The sequence below is a fragment of the Xenia sp. Carnegie-2017 genome, unplaced genomic scaffold, assembly GCF_021976095.1.
Source record: "Xenia sp. Carnegie-2017 unplaced genomic scaffold, XeniaSp_v1 HiC_scaffold_20, whole genome shotgun sequence".
Lineage (NCBI taxonomy): Eukaryota > Metazoa > Cnidaria > Anthozoa > Malacalcyonacea > Xeniidae > Xenia > Xenia sp. Carnegie-2017.
The window spans coordinates 14,268,642-14,283,291 of NW_025813483.1; the positions used below are offsets into that span (position 1 = coordinate 14,268,642).

Genomic DNA, 14,650 nt, shown 5'->3' on the forward strand with positions numbered 1-14,650 from the left:
TTATTTTCTTATTATTGTTGCAATTTATGTATCATATTACTTTTATATAAACCTAGTATCATTTATTATTTCACTTTTCCTGAAGATGGCATCATGAGATGTCGAAACACGTCTATTTTAAAAAAACTCGTCGTGTATATTAAATGCGCATTAGCAATAGTGCTTCTACGAAACTATGAAGTAAAAAACCTTGGAAGCTTCTTCTTTCTTGGATTGTCATTTCCAGAACCTGAATCATTTGCTCAGAAGCTGAATTGTTGTTTTGTTGGGATTATTTTCTTCATCTTCATTTCTTGCAACGAATTATGTTTCCAGTCTTTTGAACTCCTGACTCTTCATCAGATTTATTGTTTTATCGTCGGCATTTTACAATTTTTCGAGACGCTTACAAAATGAAAACTAAATTTCAAGTCTTTGCACTTACAAAGCCCAAGCAACAATGATGTTATTAAAAGGAAATACATCACATATTGTACAACTCTCAACTAGATTATTAATCACGTTGACCGATGTAATTTATGATTGTTTCTGCCTTGTAAAAGAGCACATGTTATGTTAAAATATATTCTCAATCATTATGATTAAACTGTTTTATGATTGTGTCAATGTTCGTAAACATCTTAAATCTAACAGATGTGCGCTTATTCTGGACTTGCAACCAATTTCTTGGAATTTTTCAAACACTAGCATTCGCCCACGTCCGCCGTCACAATTTAATTTAATTAAGCCTTGATAAAGAATAAAGGTTCTTTGTACAGTTGACCATAACCATATATGGATGCACAATAGGGGATGCTCTCTTCAGATATCTACAGAGGTCAGAACCACATCTTGTAACCAGGCTTGGCACCTACAGGCAGGGAAACATTACATCCCGGGCGGAGAGAGAGGGTGCGTCTGCGATGCATTATGGTCAGTGTAGTGGATCATAGTTGATAATTATTGATAATCTTTGAAAACCCTAAGCATCTTTCACGATTAATAATTGATATGAATATTGGCTTTTCCCTTATTTGCTTGCTTTTCCCTTCGAATAAAATCATGGATGAGATAAATGCAATGAAAATTTGAGATTTGTTTCATTAATGAACATTTCGATGGCGTGAACATTGAAAATGATTATTGTTTATCGTACTTTGATGGGAAAAATGAACAATTGGAGGCTGTTTTGCAGAAACTTCAAGCAATTAATTCTATTAGCTTTGTTACCGTCGAAAATCATACGAAAGAGATGAGTAATAAGAGATTTACTCAAGCAAGTAAGTGCGTACGCCAAAAGCCGTAACTGTATGTTTGACTTCGTCAATCTTACATCCAAGCAACTTAAATGAACACGGATAACATGAAACCAATCATGCTAATGTTAGTTAGGTCAGCAAGGTTTACAAATACGTGTCTGAGGATGACTTTGAAATATAGTCGAAAATTTACAGTTCACTTCTCGTCTTGTTTTGATTGATAATTTGCAATCTCAAGATGTCCTGTTTTTTCAGAATTTGTTTTATATTATATTTTTTTAAATTGTTGGCTGGTCAGTGTTTTTGGACAAATACATGTGTTGCTTGAAATAAGATCCCGACGACGCAAATACGCTTGAATAATCCCACTTAACACAGTTAATTGAAAATATCGTTTTTTCCAAAAATGGGTTAATTGGAAAACATGAAAACAATGATCGCGCAGATGTTGTAACTCAGCTATAGAATGAATTACACATGTTCTCGTAGATCATGCAGTTTTTGAAGACAAAAGAGGATATCTTCCAATTTCGTTTTTTGGCAAGCCATTCTCTATAAAAAGCACAGAAACGCGGCATTGTCTCCATGGACCTAATAAGGTAATCAACATCAATGATCAATCACCAGACAACAACATCAAAGATATAAAAAACAGTCTTTTTATCAAAAATTTCTAGTTATTAACACTACCTATAAAAATGTTTGTAGAGTTAACTATTAAAAAATCTTATTCAGTAAGAAAGAGAATTACATTCGCTATACATTAAAGAAGAAATATTTGGGCTTTTACATATATATAGCGGGTAAAATTGCGTTGCTTTTATTACACATCCAGGATGGAAGAGGAGGTTATAGTGTACAGTCAGTGGAGACCACGAATATGAAAAGAAACAGCGAGTTAGACTACAAAACAGTCGAAAACTCCAGTGCCCTGCAACTTTAAAAATCTGCTGCATCGAGATTTTGATGATTACTTCATGGACAAAACGCTTGTCAATCCAACAACGCCATAAAAGTTGCCAAACGTACGCTTCTAACTAAACTAAACGAGGCCCTTAATAAAGAGAACGCAAAAGTCCGTAGGTCCACGCGATTTTACCTAAGGATACCGCTAAGCTCTGCTCACCAAAAACACCCAGTGGGAACTGAGCTATCAACCCAATACGTCGATTCACGTGTCGTGAAAAATCTATGATTTGGTCAAACAAAATATTACCAGCGTTGCTGAAGTAAAGCGATGGCTGGACAATTTCGTAGAGAACGATCTATTTCGAGATGTTCCAAAAACACAGGTTCCCAAAAAAGCAAATCGACGATACTATCCATCCCGGCAAGACATTCGAAATCACATTGGTAGAGCCATTTCTTCTTTCAAATCTTGCGACGATGACCAGTAAGCACTGGCAAGGAAAGTTGACGAGTGGAAAGCAAAAGATCCCACTTCGAATTTTTTTTATAGGATGCGAGAGGAAACGACAAAGAGAAATAACGACAGTGATAGAGTATCCGCAGAGCAAAGTGAGTATGATGCCGAAGTCACCAACTTACGGAAGTCTTGATTCTATGAAAAAGTTAAAGAATATACTGAAAACACATGGCTTTCGTGTTCGGCACGTTGGGTCCATGCGTTTCGAACACAACAAGCAGTGAACGTCGTCAACACTAACAATGGCACAGAGGCAATGAACAAGCTATTTAAATACGAATATTTACCAAGATCAGTGGATAAATCTGTGTATGGCATTGCAATCACACTAGAGTGTTTCATTCCTGACTCTCAGGGCTATATGCAAAAACCTTATGTTTAGTAGTGCATATGCAAATATAACAAAAAGCGTTCCAATTTATTTAAGAGACAGACCTCCACAATTCGTAAAACATTGCCTTAAAAGTCGTTATGCCGCCACAGAGTACAATACCTCTGACATTTCAGCAGTTAATTTCCAAAAGGGGGAGTTTCATATCAGGTTTAGCCAACCCACGTGAAAGGCATCTTGTAAATTTGAGCAAACCAGAGTGTTCTTAAAGCTTGAAGAAGACTCGTTACCCTTGCAAACATTTTTAAGGTTGGTGTTGCCTAGGGCTAAATAACCAGTGAAGAGGGGAGTTAGAAAATGGTAGCTATGGGGGCTTTCGTCCCTTTATATTTAATCCCCTGTTTTCATAGTAGGGCACCCCTACTTTAAGAAAACAAAATAACATAATGAATCTTACTAGGAATAATTTCATCACCATTAGGTAGTAAAACAAAATGGGCTGTAATAGAATCGTTTTCTGTCTCGTATTAGGTATTGCTCGTAACAAACTACACTAACGCGGTTATTTCTGAAAAATTAACCTGCTCGTCATTTGCTGCAGCGCACCATACTTTGAATTTGCGATTGAATCTAATGTACACAATATGTAAAAACATGATGTTATTGCCAAATTTTTCTTCCCTATTGGAGTTTCTGACTGCTCTGTGAGGAAGGTATAAAATATGCGAACATGATAGAGTGTAGGATGGTGTGTGACTAAGTGGTGCAGATGTCCCTGCCCACACTAGCACTGTGGTCTGGCCAATGTTTTTTTCTCTGTGTCAAAAAATATTTGTTCCTATTAACGAGTATGGTATTCATTGGACATTGCTGGTGAGCAAATGTAGTAACTACTACATGTAACAGGGAATGCAGAGTCAGGGAGGGTGGAGGTGGGACTATGGCCCTCAATTTTGAAAATTTTAGATTTGTCTTTGGATCCAAATCTTGCAACTATTAACTTTTGCATCTTTAGTGGTGGATGGATACATACCCCCCCCCTTAATGAAAAATGTGCTCTGTGGTCCTTGCATAAGAACACTGAAAGATTTACTCTTTTACTCTTCAAGACTGAAGGAAATTTTTTCTACCATCATATGAATTATTTATGACAATTTATATAAAGAAAGAATTTTCCACTTATTTCTGACTTTGCCAATAGGTAATTGACAAATCTAAGAAAATACGATACTTCATTGACCCCATGAATGGACAAAAGGAAAGAACAATTGATTTTCAAACACACGGGCATCTTATGGACCTTATAGACAAGATAAGGTTTGATTACTTAAACAAAGATTTAAAAAAATATTGTAAAGGTGTTTACAAGGCATAACAGGATTTTCTTTGAGGGGGGTAAGAGGCAAATTACTTGCTTCCTTGCATGGCATTAAGTACAAATTAGAATCATTACCTAAGACATGTGAATGTAATTGGTCTAATATAAATAGGGAAGTAAGTTTGAAGTTTTACATTATGCAGAGCAGAGAGATATCTTAAGTATCAAGTTTGATGAAAAGCAATACTTAAAGTACTGCTACTGTATTTTTTTTAGTGAAATTGCTGACATGAAAACTGGTTGGCATTCTCAATTTTGGTCATGTATCGAGCCATTACATTTCTCACAGCAGGACAGCTTTAATTGTGGTGTACTCATTTGCCTTGTAAGTGAGCACTCCCACAGAGATTTTACAATCCATTCTATTAATTTATACATTGCTCATTTCTTGTAGTTATGGCACTAGATTTCTACAAAATGCAAACCATGCCTACAAATCAATGCATATAAATATATATAATTATATATATATGGTTATTCCTGTACATTAATTTTAACAATTTCCTTTCACAGTTTGCAAGGTGTATTTGTGAAAATTCAAGCCTAAACAGAAATTTTAAAATGGAATTAGAGAGAGAAACTAATATCACTCATATTTGGCTCTTGCTATGATGATATTCATGAGTATGTTTTAACCAAAGTCTTTAAAGCATTATACAGTGGATGAGAAACTTAAATTCATTTTAAATTCATTTCTTTGTTTTGCTGTAGACTAATACTGGTGTTTGCAAAATCTGCAAAGATAATGATGGTGAAGACTGCTTGGATGCACAAATGCTTTCAGTTTTTCCATTCAAGCTGTTTAAAGACTTTTCTGCTGCCCTCCAACTATTTTGTTTGTCCATGCTAAAATTCTTGGCATTGATATCATACACATGTGTACATTTATCATCTTTACATTAAATAAGTTTCCAAGGAAACAGGTGAACAGTCATAAGTGCTTCAATGATTGTGCTGGATTTAGAAGAAGTGAACTTGAATAGGTAGCACTTAAAGCTTAGCACAACTTTGTCATAACGTCCTATCCATTTCCTGTATTCTGCTTACAAACCTTTTGCATTATACACTCTAAAAGCATCGTTGTAGTTTCTTAATTCAGTTGCTTAACTTAAAAGTCAAAAAGTGATTACAGTTTAAATACAAAAACAGTAAATACGAAAAGGAGAATACATACGTAACATACCTGCTTTTGACGAGTGCAGAAAAAAGTTTTCGTATTCAGCGATCAATTACGTAGCATGAACTCATACAACATGTACATCGTTTTTTGCTGACCCTCTAATCTTATCTTTTATCATTTTCAATTATAAACAGTGAACTGTAATTACAACATTGTTGTTGTAATTACAGTTCACTGAATATAAATCATTGGGATAAATGGGATTAGTTGAATAATACCATTTTATCCACTACACTGACCATAATGCATCGCAGACGCACCCTCTCCGCCCGGGATGTAATGTTTCCCCTACAGGCAGGCCAGGCACTTCAACTTGAAATCATTGTATAATAGTGTTTGTTATTATCGGCGTATTTCGTCATTATACAATTTTTACTCAGCAAAAATGGTTAGTACTGTTAAAAAGTAGACCTTTTTTTACAACGCATTAAGATATTTTTATCTTCATGTTGTTTTTTAACCCTAGGGACAAAATCAATCTGGCAGTGGAGGCTCAGGTCAAGGTGATAAAAAGAAGACAAGGTAGATGAGGGGCTTGTTAATAAACTTCTGCACAATTGCTTAAATTAATCTTTAGCAGAATAATAACCTTAATTTTTTCACTGCTTAGTGTTTCAACAAAAGTGAAACGAAAAATAATTTTATAGATTTTGCGCAAGGAAATCAATATTATTTACAAATGCACAAAAAATCTTGGAAACTATTGTTTCGGTTCAACTCTAAACCATCTTTAGCAGAATTTTAAAAGATGTAAAGATATATCTATCAAAATACATCCGTTTTCGAACTTTTCATACATTTTTTTTGGTATTTGTCAATATTATTGACTTACACAATTTGTTTGGTGAGTCTTCCATTTGAGTCATATTGATAAATTTCTTAGTAAAATTTACTTTGAGAGTTTGAAATTGTGCCTGTGTTAACAGTGGAGTCAACTTTGGAATTTCAGTATTTTTTTTCTACTGTATGTTAAAGTGATTAATATACTGGCATGGTTAAATTTTATTTTCTATAATCAAAGAGCAAGCGTAAAAAGTATGAACCACCAGTACCAACTAGGGTGGGTAAAAAACAGAAAAAACTCAAGGGACCTGAGGCTGCTAATAAACTACCTCAAGGTTAGTGGTGCTATGTTGCAACATTATAGAATATTTACATGCAAAGGTGATTTCCATTTATTTTTTGTAGAAGTAGTATATGCCATTGATTTACCACTTAACCCATGCAGGAAACTAAGGCCATTACCTCCCTGGGTAAATTTTTTGTTACAATATTTTTTCCCTGTTTGAATGTAACCAGGGGGATGATTGCCTTTGCACTTGTTGAGTTATGAACAAATGGCATTCAGCACTTTTACAAAAATAATGGGACTCATAACTTTCTGTTTATTATTACTTTTTTGTGATATTGTAAAAAACTTTTTAGTTGAACAATGTAACATTATAACTTTTGTGCTCTAGTTACACCACACAAGAATTGTCGACTAAAACTTTTAAAATGGAGAGAATCAAAGATTTCTTACTTATGGAGGACGAGTTCATTCAAAATCAAGAACGGTTGAAGCCACAAGAAGAAAAGAACAGTATGACTTGTAACCAAAGTGAAACAAATGTGGACAAAAAAGGATAATCATTGATAATTTTGTTTCTTAGGAAGAGAGATCAAAAGTTGATGATCTGCGTGGAACACCAATGTCAGTGGGAACTCTTGAAGAGATTATTGATGATAATCATGCAATTGTATCAACATCTGTTGGATCTGAACATTATGTCAATATTTTATCTTTTGTTGACAAAGATCTTCTTGAACCTGGATGTACTGTCCTTCTAAATCACAAAGTATCATTTAATATAACCTGCTTGATCATTCCTTGTGTCATCTGTTTATTTGATGTGTTTTATCTTTTAAGGTTCATGCTGTGATAGGAGTTTTGATTGATGATACAGATCCAATGGTTACTGTTATGAAACTGGAAAAAGCCCCACAAGAATCATATGCAGATATCGGTGGTCTTGATAAACAGATCATGGAAATCAAGGTTCCAAAAACATACAAATCTCATATATGTTCTCAGAATAGAAAACAACATTTGCTCCTAGCACATATTATTAAGAAGAATGTTTGATTTCCCCAAGGAATCTGTTGAACTTCCACTTACACACCCAGAATTATATGAAGAGATGGGTATTCGACCCCCCAAAGGAGTCATATTGTATGGCCCTCCTGGAACAGGCAAGTACTAATACATGATTTCCCCTTGATCATTTTCCAGTTTGACCAACCTCACACCATATGTTTACATTCTTAGGAAAGACTTTGCTTGCTAAGGCAGTTGCTAATCAAACATCTGCAACATTTCTTAGAGTTGTTGGATCAGAGTTGATTCAAAAATACTTGGTAAATCATATGACATTGCTAGCATGTTTATTTTATAAAATTTATTGGGAAAATGATTTGGCATTTCATTGAAGGACTTATCACTATGTTCATTTAATGTCCTACAGGGTGATGGTCCTAAATTGGTTCGTGAATTATTTCGTGTGGCTGAAGAACATGCGCCATCAATTGTATTTATCGATGAGATTGATGCCATTGGCACCAAAAGGTGCACACACATACAGGGGATACATGAATGGAAAATAGCATGTATGTATTTGTTGAAAAAATTCATTAATTATTGCCTTCCAGATATGATTCTAACTCCGGTGGTGAACGTGAAATACAAAGGACCATGTTGGAATTATTAAATCAGCTCGACGGTTTTGACTCAAGAGGTGACGTCAAGGTGAAAGACGATACATATTCCTAACATTGTGACAGGTTTCCTTTAATTTCTTTCTGTTCAATAATCATAGGTGATCATGGCCACAAACAGGATAGACTCTCTGGACCCTGCACTTATTAGGCCTGGTACGACTACAAAAACTTGAAATAACAAGATTAATGATTTGTGTAGCAATTCATTGCAATTGGCAATTGTAGGTCGCATTGATAGGAAGATTGAGTTCCCTCTTCCGGATGAAAAAACAAAGCGTCGTATCTTCAATATCCACACTAGTCGAATGACTTTAGCAGACGATGTCAACCTAACGGAATACATTATGGCAAAAGATGATCTATCAGGAGCAGATATTAAAGTTAGTAGAACGTGTTCTCCACTTTTATAAAGGTTGCCACGTTCATGACAATAATCTGTTTATTTTAGTACTAAAGTATGGATGTTTTGTTTTCTAGGCAATATGTACTGAGGCTGGTCTACTTGCCTTACGGGAGCGACGAATGAAAGTGGCTAATGAAGATTTCAAGAAATCAAAAGAAAATGTTCTATATAGAAAATCAGAAGGAACACCGGAAGGCCTTTATTTATAAATAATCTGTGCATTATATGTTGTTGACCTAATGTATTAAACTTATATTGCATATTGTCTTTATTTTATGGTGAAGTTAGATGAATTGGGAATTGTCACTATTATATGCACATATATAAATAACATTTTCAATTCTACCCCCAACATCTTTGAAACCCGACAAAGTGCACAAGTTTGCAAAAGTAAGCAACAAGTAAGAAAAGCGTTGTTTCCTAACTTTTCCAAGGCCATAATGACGTCACCGACGAGACGAAGCTAGATGCAGACGATTGTATAGTTTCGTTCTCAGACTCTCTAGAAGTCGCGTTCTGTGTAACAGCCGATGGCACTGGTGAATCTATAGTTATTGTTTCCCATTCGGTATCTGTTGCATAAAGCTCTAAGTTATGTGTCTCGTTTCCATCAGGAAGATCTTCATCGGAACTATCGACGTCAGCATCGTTCAACAATACATGATCGTTTGAACCGTCCGTGCAGTGAGCTGTGAACCTAGTGAAAAATATTTTTCGTTAACGCGGTAAACAGATGTTTTTATCATTTACCATAAGTATGGACATCTTTATGAGGTAATTTTGCTCAGGGGATCAAGTTGTAGATTAAAGTTATAAGTTGCATTCTTCCTTAGTCTTACTGAACAATTTAATAAATGGAAAAGGTAAATTTTTGGAGGGGCTGGTGTCAAAAAATATTGGAATGATATTTCGACAAGTAAAAACAGCTTGCCGTTGTAAAGAGCATTATACTTTGAAATCCCACGCAATGAAAGTCGTTTCTCACCTTCCCAGATCCATGTTATCGGGGTTAAGACAAACACGAAGATTCTGAAGAGTATGTGCGGGATGTAGCATCTGCGGGTTTACATTCTAACAAAGAAAGTCAACCTGTTATAAAGTTTCTCAACGAGAATATAAAGGCTCATAGCTTACCTGAGACATACATAAATACATTACGTTGGTATTTAGACGAACTACCGCTGACTTCAACTCAGAAGCGCTCAAATCACGGAGACAAAAATCACTGGTAATAATAAAAATTTCTTATATTTACATCAAATATAAGATATAACGAATCATTTTGTTCGCTATGAACAATAAAACAAACAGAAAAAACATGAAAGATAATTTCTCTTACCCGAAAGTGACGTTTCTAGGTAACGTCACGTCAAGGAAAAAAGCGCTTAGATCGAGCAATTGACAAGCATAACTCAAACCGGCAGTATAACAAAATCCTGAGCTTTTCAATTCACAGGTTCGCACTAGAAAGAAAATAACAAGTCAAAGAGTTATAAAACTACAAGTTGACATAGGAGTTTTGTAAATCACCTGATTCATTCTGTAAGTTTTTTCTGGATCTCACTAAAATGTCAAATTTATAAATTTTGTGAAGTAGCTATTGGGGAGAAAAATGCAAAAAAATATTGCATGACTCAATACAGCGTAGCAAGCCCGTTTATCAAATCATATTAAGTATTTTTTTCTTTCTTTACTCACTGTGAAAACCACTGACACGTGAAGAAATGAGTAAAAATGTTGGGAAATTAAGATAACATGACTAAAATCGCGGACTAGCCTTCGCTATAGAATGATAACTTACACCATTGAGAATAAGAGGAATAGTTTCCATTTACAGGAAGAAATGTTTCGAGTATTTTGTATTGAGTTTCGTCGTAAGTTAGCCATTTTCCTTCAACATAAGATGTTCTTGTTGCTTCGCTTAAAGCCTTCTCATAACTGTCACTGCCTTCAAGGGCAACGTCACTGGCTAAAGTAATCAAAACACATTTTCTAGCAAAATTTCCATGGCAATTTAACTTCTTTGAAAGTCACAGAGCCCTGAGCCATAATCTTTTCACGAAGGTACTACTTTTTGTGATTCGAATTCTGATTTGCTAACGACACGTTTTGATTGTATAAAAAGTATAGTGACTAGTAGCAAAACCAACACGATCTTTTACTCCTAAAATGCAAATTTTTCTGCAAAATTATTATTCATTTCTTTAGAAAATTAAATAGGTTCTTTACTGCGAATGAACACAAAAAAATTTGCACTGTAGGAGTAAAAAATAAGCTGGCTTCGCTATTGATAGTGACAGACGTCTGTGTTTCTAAATAGTAATCACGATTTTTAGCTACGTCATATAAGTGAATTATTATTCAATTCAGTGAGAGTCACACATACATCACCAACTCCGTATCCAATGTACTGAAGAAAATCTCACCATTACAATGTGTTGCCGCGATACCAGGCGGGGTCTCAGGTTCGGGAAATATGCTTCTCTTTTCAATTGGAAATAGATATTTTTGCACTTGATCAATATAAATTCTTCGTAATGTTACAACCTGTTGTTGTTGATCAGCTAGATCAGTTAGTCTTTGTTGTATCTTGACCTAAAAACAAGTTGAATCAAGGAATACTACATTTTTCGGTGTATATATATGACTTGCACAGAAACAAAAAAAGAGCGAAAAGAAATTCAGCGTGTAACTCAGATTTGAGTTAAAATTCATAAATAACATTGGTTTTATTCCCAATAACATCAAATTTCACATTGTCTAAAGAATTGAAAAGATTACACGCACCACAGTAGAACCAAGAGTAGAGATGATTTTTGTCAAAATCAAGAGGCAGGTTACACGGCACAAAATACGTAAATAAATTTAGATCTTTTTATGGGCTCAGAAAAAAGAAAGAGTGCATTACGTTCTTGCTGTGAAGTTGTTTTTCTTGTGTTTTTATTTGCTGCTTCAAAAGGTCCAGCCTCGACCTTCTTCTCTTGTTTTCTTCTGTAGTTTTACTCAAAATGCCTTTGTCTGTAGGTTAATATGAAACAAGGTAATCTTTTTAGAAGCATGAATAATAACAGCATACATGAGATAGCCCAACTATACAAGAGATAGCAGAACTACATAAGAGATCACATATTATACAAGAGATAGTAGAACTACACAAGAGATCACAGAACTACACAAGATATAGTAGAACTACACAAGAGATCACAGAACTACACAAGAGATCACATATTATACAAGAGATAGCAGAACTACACAAGAGATCACATATTATACAAGAGATAGCAGAACTACACAAGACATCACAGAACTACACAAGAGATCACATATTATACAAGAGATAGCAGAACTACACAAGAGATAGCAGAACAACACAAGAGATAGCTGAACTATGCAAGAGATAGCAGAACTACACAAGAGATAGCCCAACTATACAAGAGATAGCCCAACTATACAAGAGATAGCAGAGCTACACAAGAGATAGCAGAGCTACACAAGAGATCACAGAACTACACAAGAGATAGCAGAACTACACAAGAGATAGTAGAACTACACAAGAGATAGCAGAACTACACAAGAGATAGCTGAACTATACAAGAGATAGCAGAACTACACAAGATAAAGCAGACTACACAAGAGATAGCAGAACTATACAAGAGATAGCAGAACTACACAAGAGATAGTAGAACTACACAAGAGATAGCAGAACTACACAAGAGATAGCAGAACTACACAAGAGATAGCAGAACAACACAAGAGATAGCAGAACTACACAAGAGATAGCAGAACTACACAAGAGATAGCAGAACTACACAAGAGATAGCAGAACTACACAAGAGATCACAGAACTACACAAGAGATAGCTGAACTATACAAAGATAGCAGAACTACACAAGAGATAGCAGAACTACACAAGAGATAGCAGAACTACACAAGAGATAGCAGAGCTACACAAGAGATCACAGAACTACACAAGAGATAGTAGAACTACACAAGAGATAACAGAACTACACAAGAGATAGCAGAACTACACAAGAGATAGCAGAACTACACAAGAGATAGCAGAACTACACAAGAGAGAGCAGAACAACACAAGAGAGAGCAGAACAACACAAGAGAGAGCAGAACAACACAAGAGATAGCAGATTAGAAATTATTTGGAGGCCAATTCTTCGATATTATATTCAATATAATTGGCCAGTTAATCGGTTTCAATGATTAATTTTTATGTTACTAGTAAATAGTCCCTGAGCCCTGGGCAGTTTTGAAATTCATTTTGACAAATTAATTTTGCTAACTTAGCCAAGCAAGCTTTTATAAGACTAATACAGCAGAATAATTTAAAAAATCATTAGTTAGTCACTAATAGTTAGAAATTTTGGCCCAAATTGATAAGGTTGGCATTAAAAAAACTTTTCAAATTGAAAGGATTGAAACTTTCTACTTTCTATTTTTGTTTTAAAATTTCTATAAAATTGCCATTTGAAGCACTCACTTTCACCATGTAGCAAATTCCAATATAGTCGAGTCATTCCAGAATATGTTTTACACAAATCAAATTAAATTAAGTGTAATTGTTTCCAAGTTCACCGTTTCTGTGGTGTTTAACTGTTAAACATAAAGAACTATTTTTTGAACTTCCGTAATCTGTATTTCCTTGCATTTTTATTTCTGCTTGCATTTTGCATGTAGATTTATTTAATAATCAGTAACCAGCCGACTATTTTAAAACTAGGCATTAACTGGCTATACCAATTATTTTCCGATTAATTGGCTCATCTATACATAGAAGCAATTGAATACGCAATACATTTCCAGTAAATGTTTCACTTAATAAAAAACAGAAAATTTCACCTTCACTGTGCTTCCACTTCAATTTATCTATGGCTTCGTGTATGGCTGAAACTTTGCAACGTAATAATAGCAGTTTACACTTCTACAAAAGAATAAAAAAGTTTATGTACAGGCTCAGAGAGACCTTTAAATTCCTCAATGCTTTTGTTCACTAGGATGACATGCTACAATGCTTTGGAATATGCATTGAAAACTATTCAATAACTTTTAACAACGGTCAGCAATTAATAGGTTTTCAAAAACTGATGTTACCAATCATAACTTCATATATTTATGCAGCAACACAACTCATTGTAAATACCTCTGCACTACATGTTGAGGCCCTGAGAAAATTATCAAACAAAAAGTATCCACTATTCTTACTTACTATGTCATTTTTTGATTCACAATTCTTTATTAATTGCAAAACTCTGAATGAAGACAAAATGCTAGCTGTTCAAGTAATTTCAAAATCACACCATGTATTCACTATTATTACTAATGCTGTAACGTACCTATCGGAAGACTCAAGCTTTAATTTTTTTGTTGACTCTAATCTCTGTCGTTTTTTCTCGTAACTGCAACAAAGAGTAACAAAAACATGAAATTAAAGGTTTAAAATCTGATATTTAAAGTAAAACTACTCATTCCTGAAAATTTATTTAAGCTTTTACGATGTTTTTGAGCACCACATATAGGTGACATTATATGGGCATCTAATGCAACAACAACATTTGCTCCTTTCAACATAGAAATATTCCAATAATTCCACACTCAAATGTTACACAAAGGCCAGTCGTTGTCTATGCAGAATTTATATACCTTTCACTTCTGGCTTCGTTGCTCTTAGAAAATAAACCAAGCGTTATGCATTTTGGGCAGGTGAAAACTCTTCTTTTCCTGGAGCATAACGGACAAAATCCATCATGATAAACAACTATTTCTTTCCCAATTTCTTCCGCCATTTATTTTCCTATGATGTCATCAGTGATGTCATTGTTATTGTCCGCAGATGGTCCTTACCGCCCGAATTTCACACCCAAATTTCTATTGCCCGATTTTGAAAAAAAGTTATTTTACGTATGCAAGTGTTCAACAAACCATACT

The 14,650-nt window shown here is 34.7% G+C and overlaps 2 protein-coding genes and 1 long non-coding RNA gene across 4 annotated transcripts; 2 read left to right on the plus strand and 1 right to left on the minus strand.

Moving 5' to 3' along the window:
* The first annotated feature begins 3,820 nt into the window (after positions 1-3,820).
* On the plus strand, positions 3,821-4,801 carry LOC124441996. The gene is made up of 3 exons (XR_006947056.1): positions 3,821-3,868; positions 4,197-4,312; positions 4,590-4,801. It is a non-coding gene; the product is annotated as an uncharacterized LOC124441996 (long non-coding RNA).
* A 1,030-nt stretch (positions 4,802-5,831) lies between these two features.
* On the plus strand, positions 5,832-8,984 carry LOC124443214 (26S proteasome regulatory subunit 4). The gene is made up of 13 exons (XM_046993750.1): positions 5,832-5,941; positions 6,020-6,075; positions 6,575-6,671; positions 7,014-7,135; positions 7,204-7,391; positions 7,463-7,591; positions 7,689-7,785; positions 7,862-7,950; positions 8,058-8,158; positions 8,242-8,338; positions 8,409-8,463; positions 8,536-8,690; positions 8,788-8,984. Exons 4-13 carry the CDS (start codon positions 7,051-7,053, stop codon positions 8,920-8,922), a joined length of 1,131 nt encoding a protein of 376 aa, XP_046849706.1. The 5' UTR covers positions 5,832-5,941; positions 6,020-6,075; positions 6,575-6,671; positions 7,014-7,050; the 3' UTR covers positions 8,923-8,984.
* Positions 8,890-14,592, minus strand: LOC124443209 (beclin 1-associated autophagy-related key regulator-like). Of its 2 annotated transcripts, XM_046993744.1 has the most exons (12): positions 14,366-14,592; positions 14,059-14,121; positions 13,932-13,974; positions 13,565-13,646; positions 11,622-11,731; positions 11,140-11,308; positions 10,515-10,682; positions 10,244-10,276; positions 10,053-10,176; positions 9,848-9,938; positions 9,699-9,784; positions 8,890-9,410 (listed from the first exon to the last, which is right to left on the minus strand). In XM_046993744.1, exons 1-12 carry the CDS (start codon positions 14,506-14,508, stop codon positions 9,134-9,136), a joined length of 1,389 nt encoding a protein of 462 aa, XP_046849700.1. In that variant the 5' UTR covers positions 14,509-14,592; the 3' UTR covers positions 8,890-9,133. The 2 variants fall into 2 exon arrangements, with proteins under 2 accessions (XP_046849700.1, XP_046849701.1); XM_046993745.1 differs by lacking the exon at positions 10,244-10,276.
* Positions 14,593-14,650: the final 58 nt, after the last annotated feature.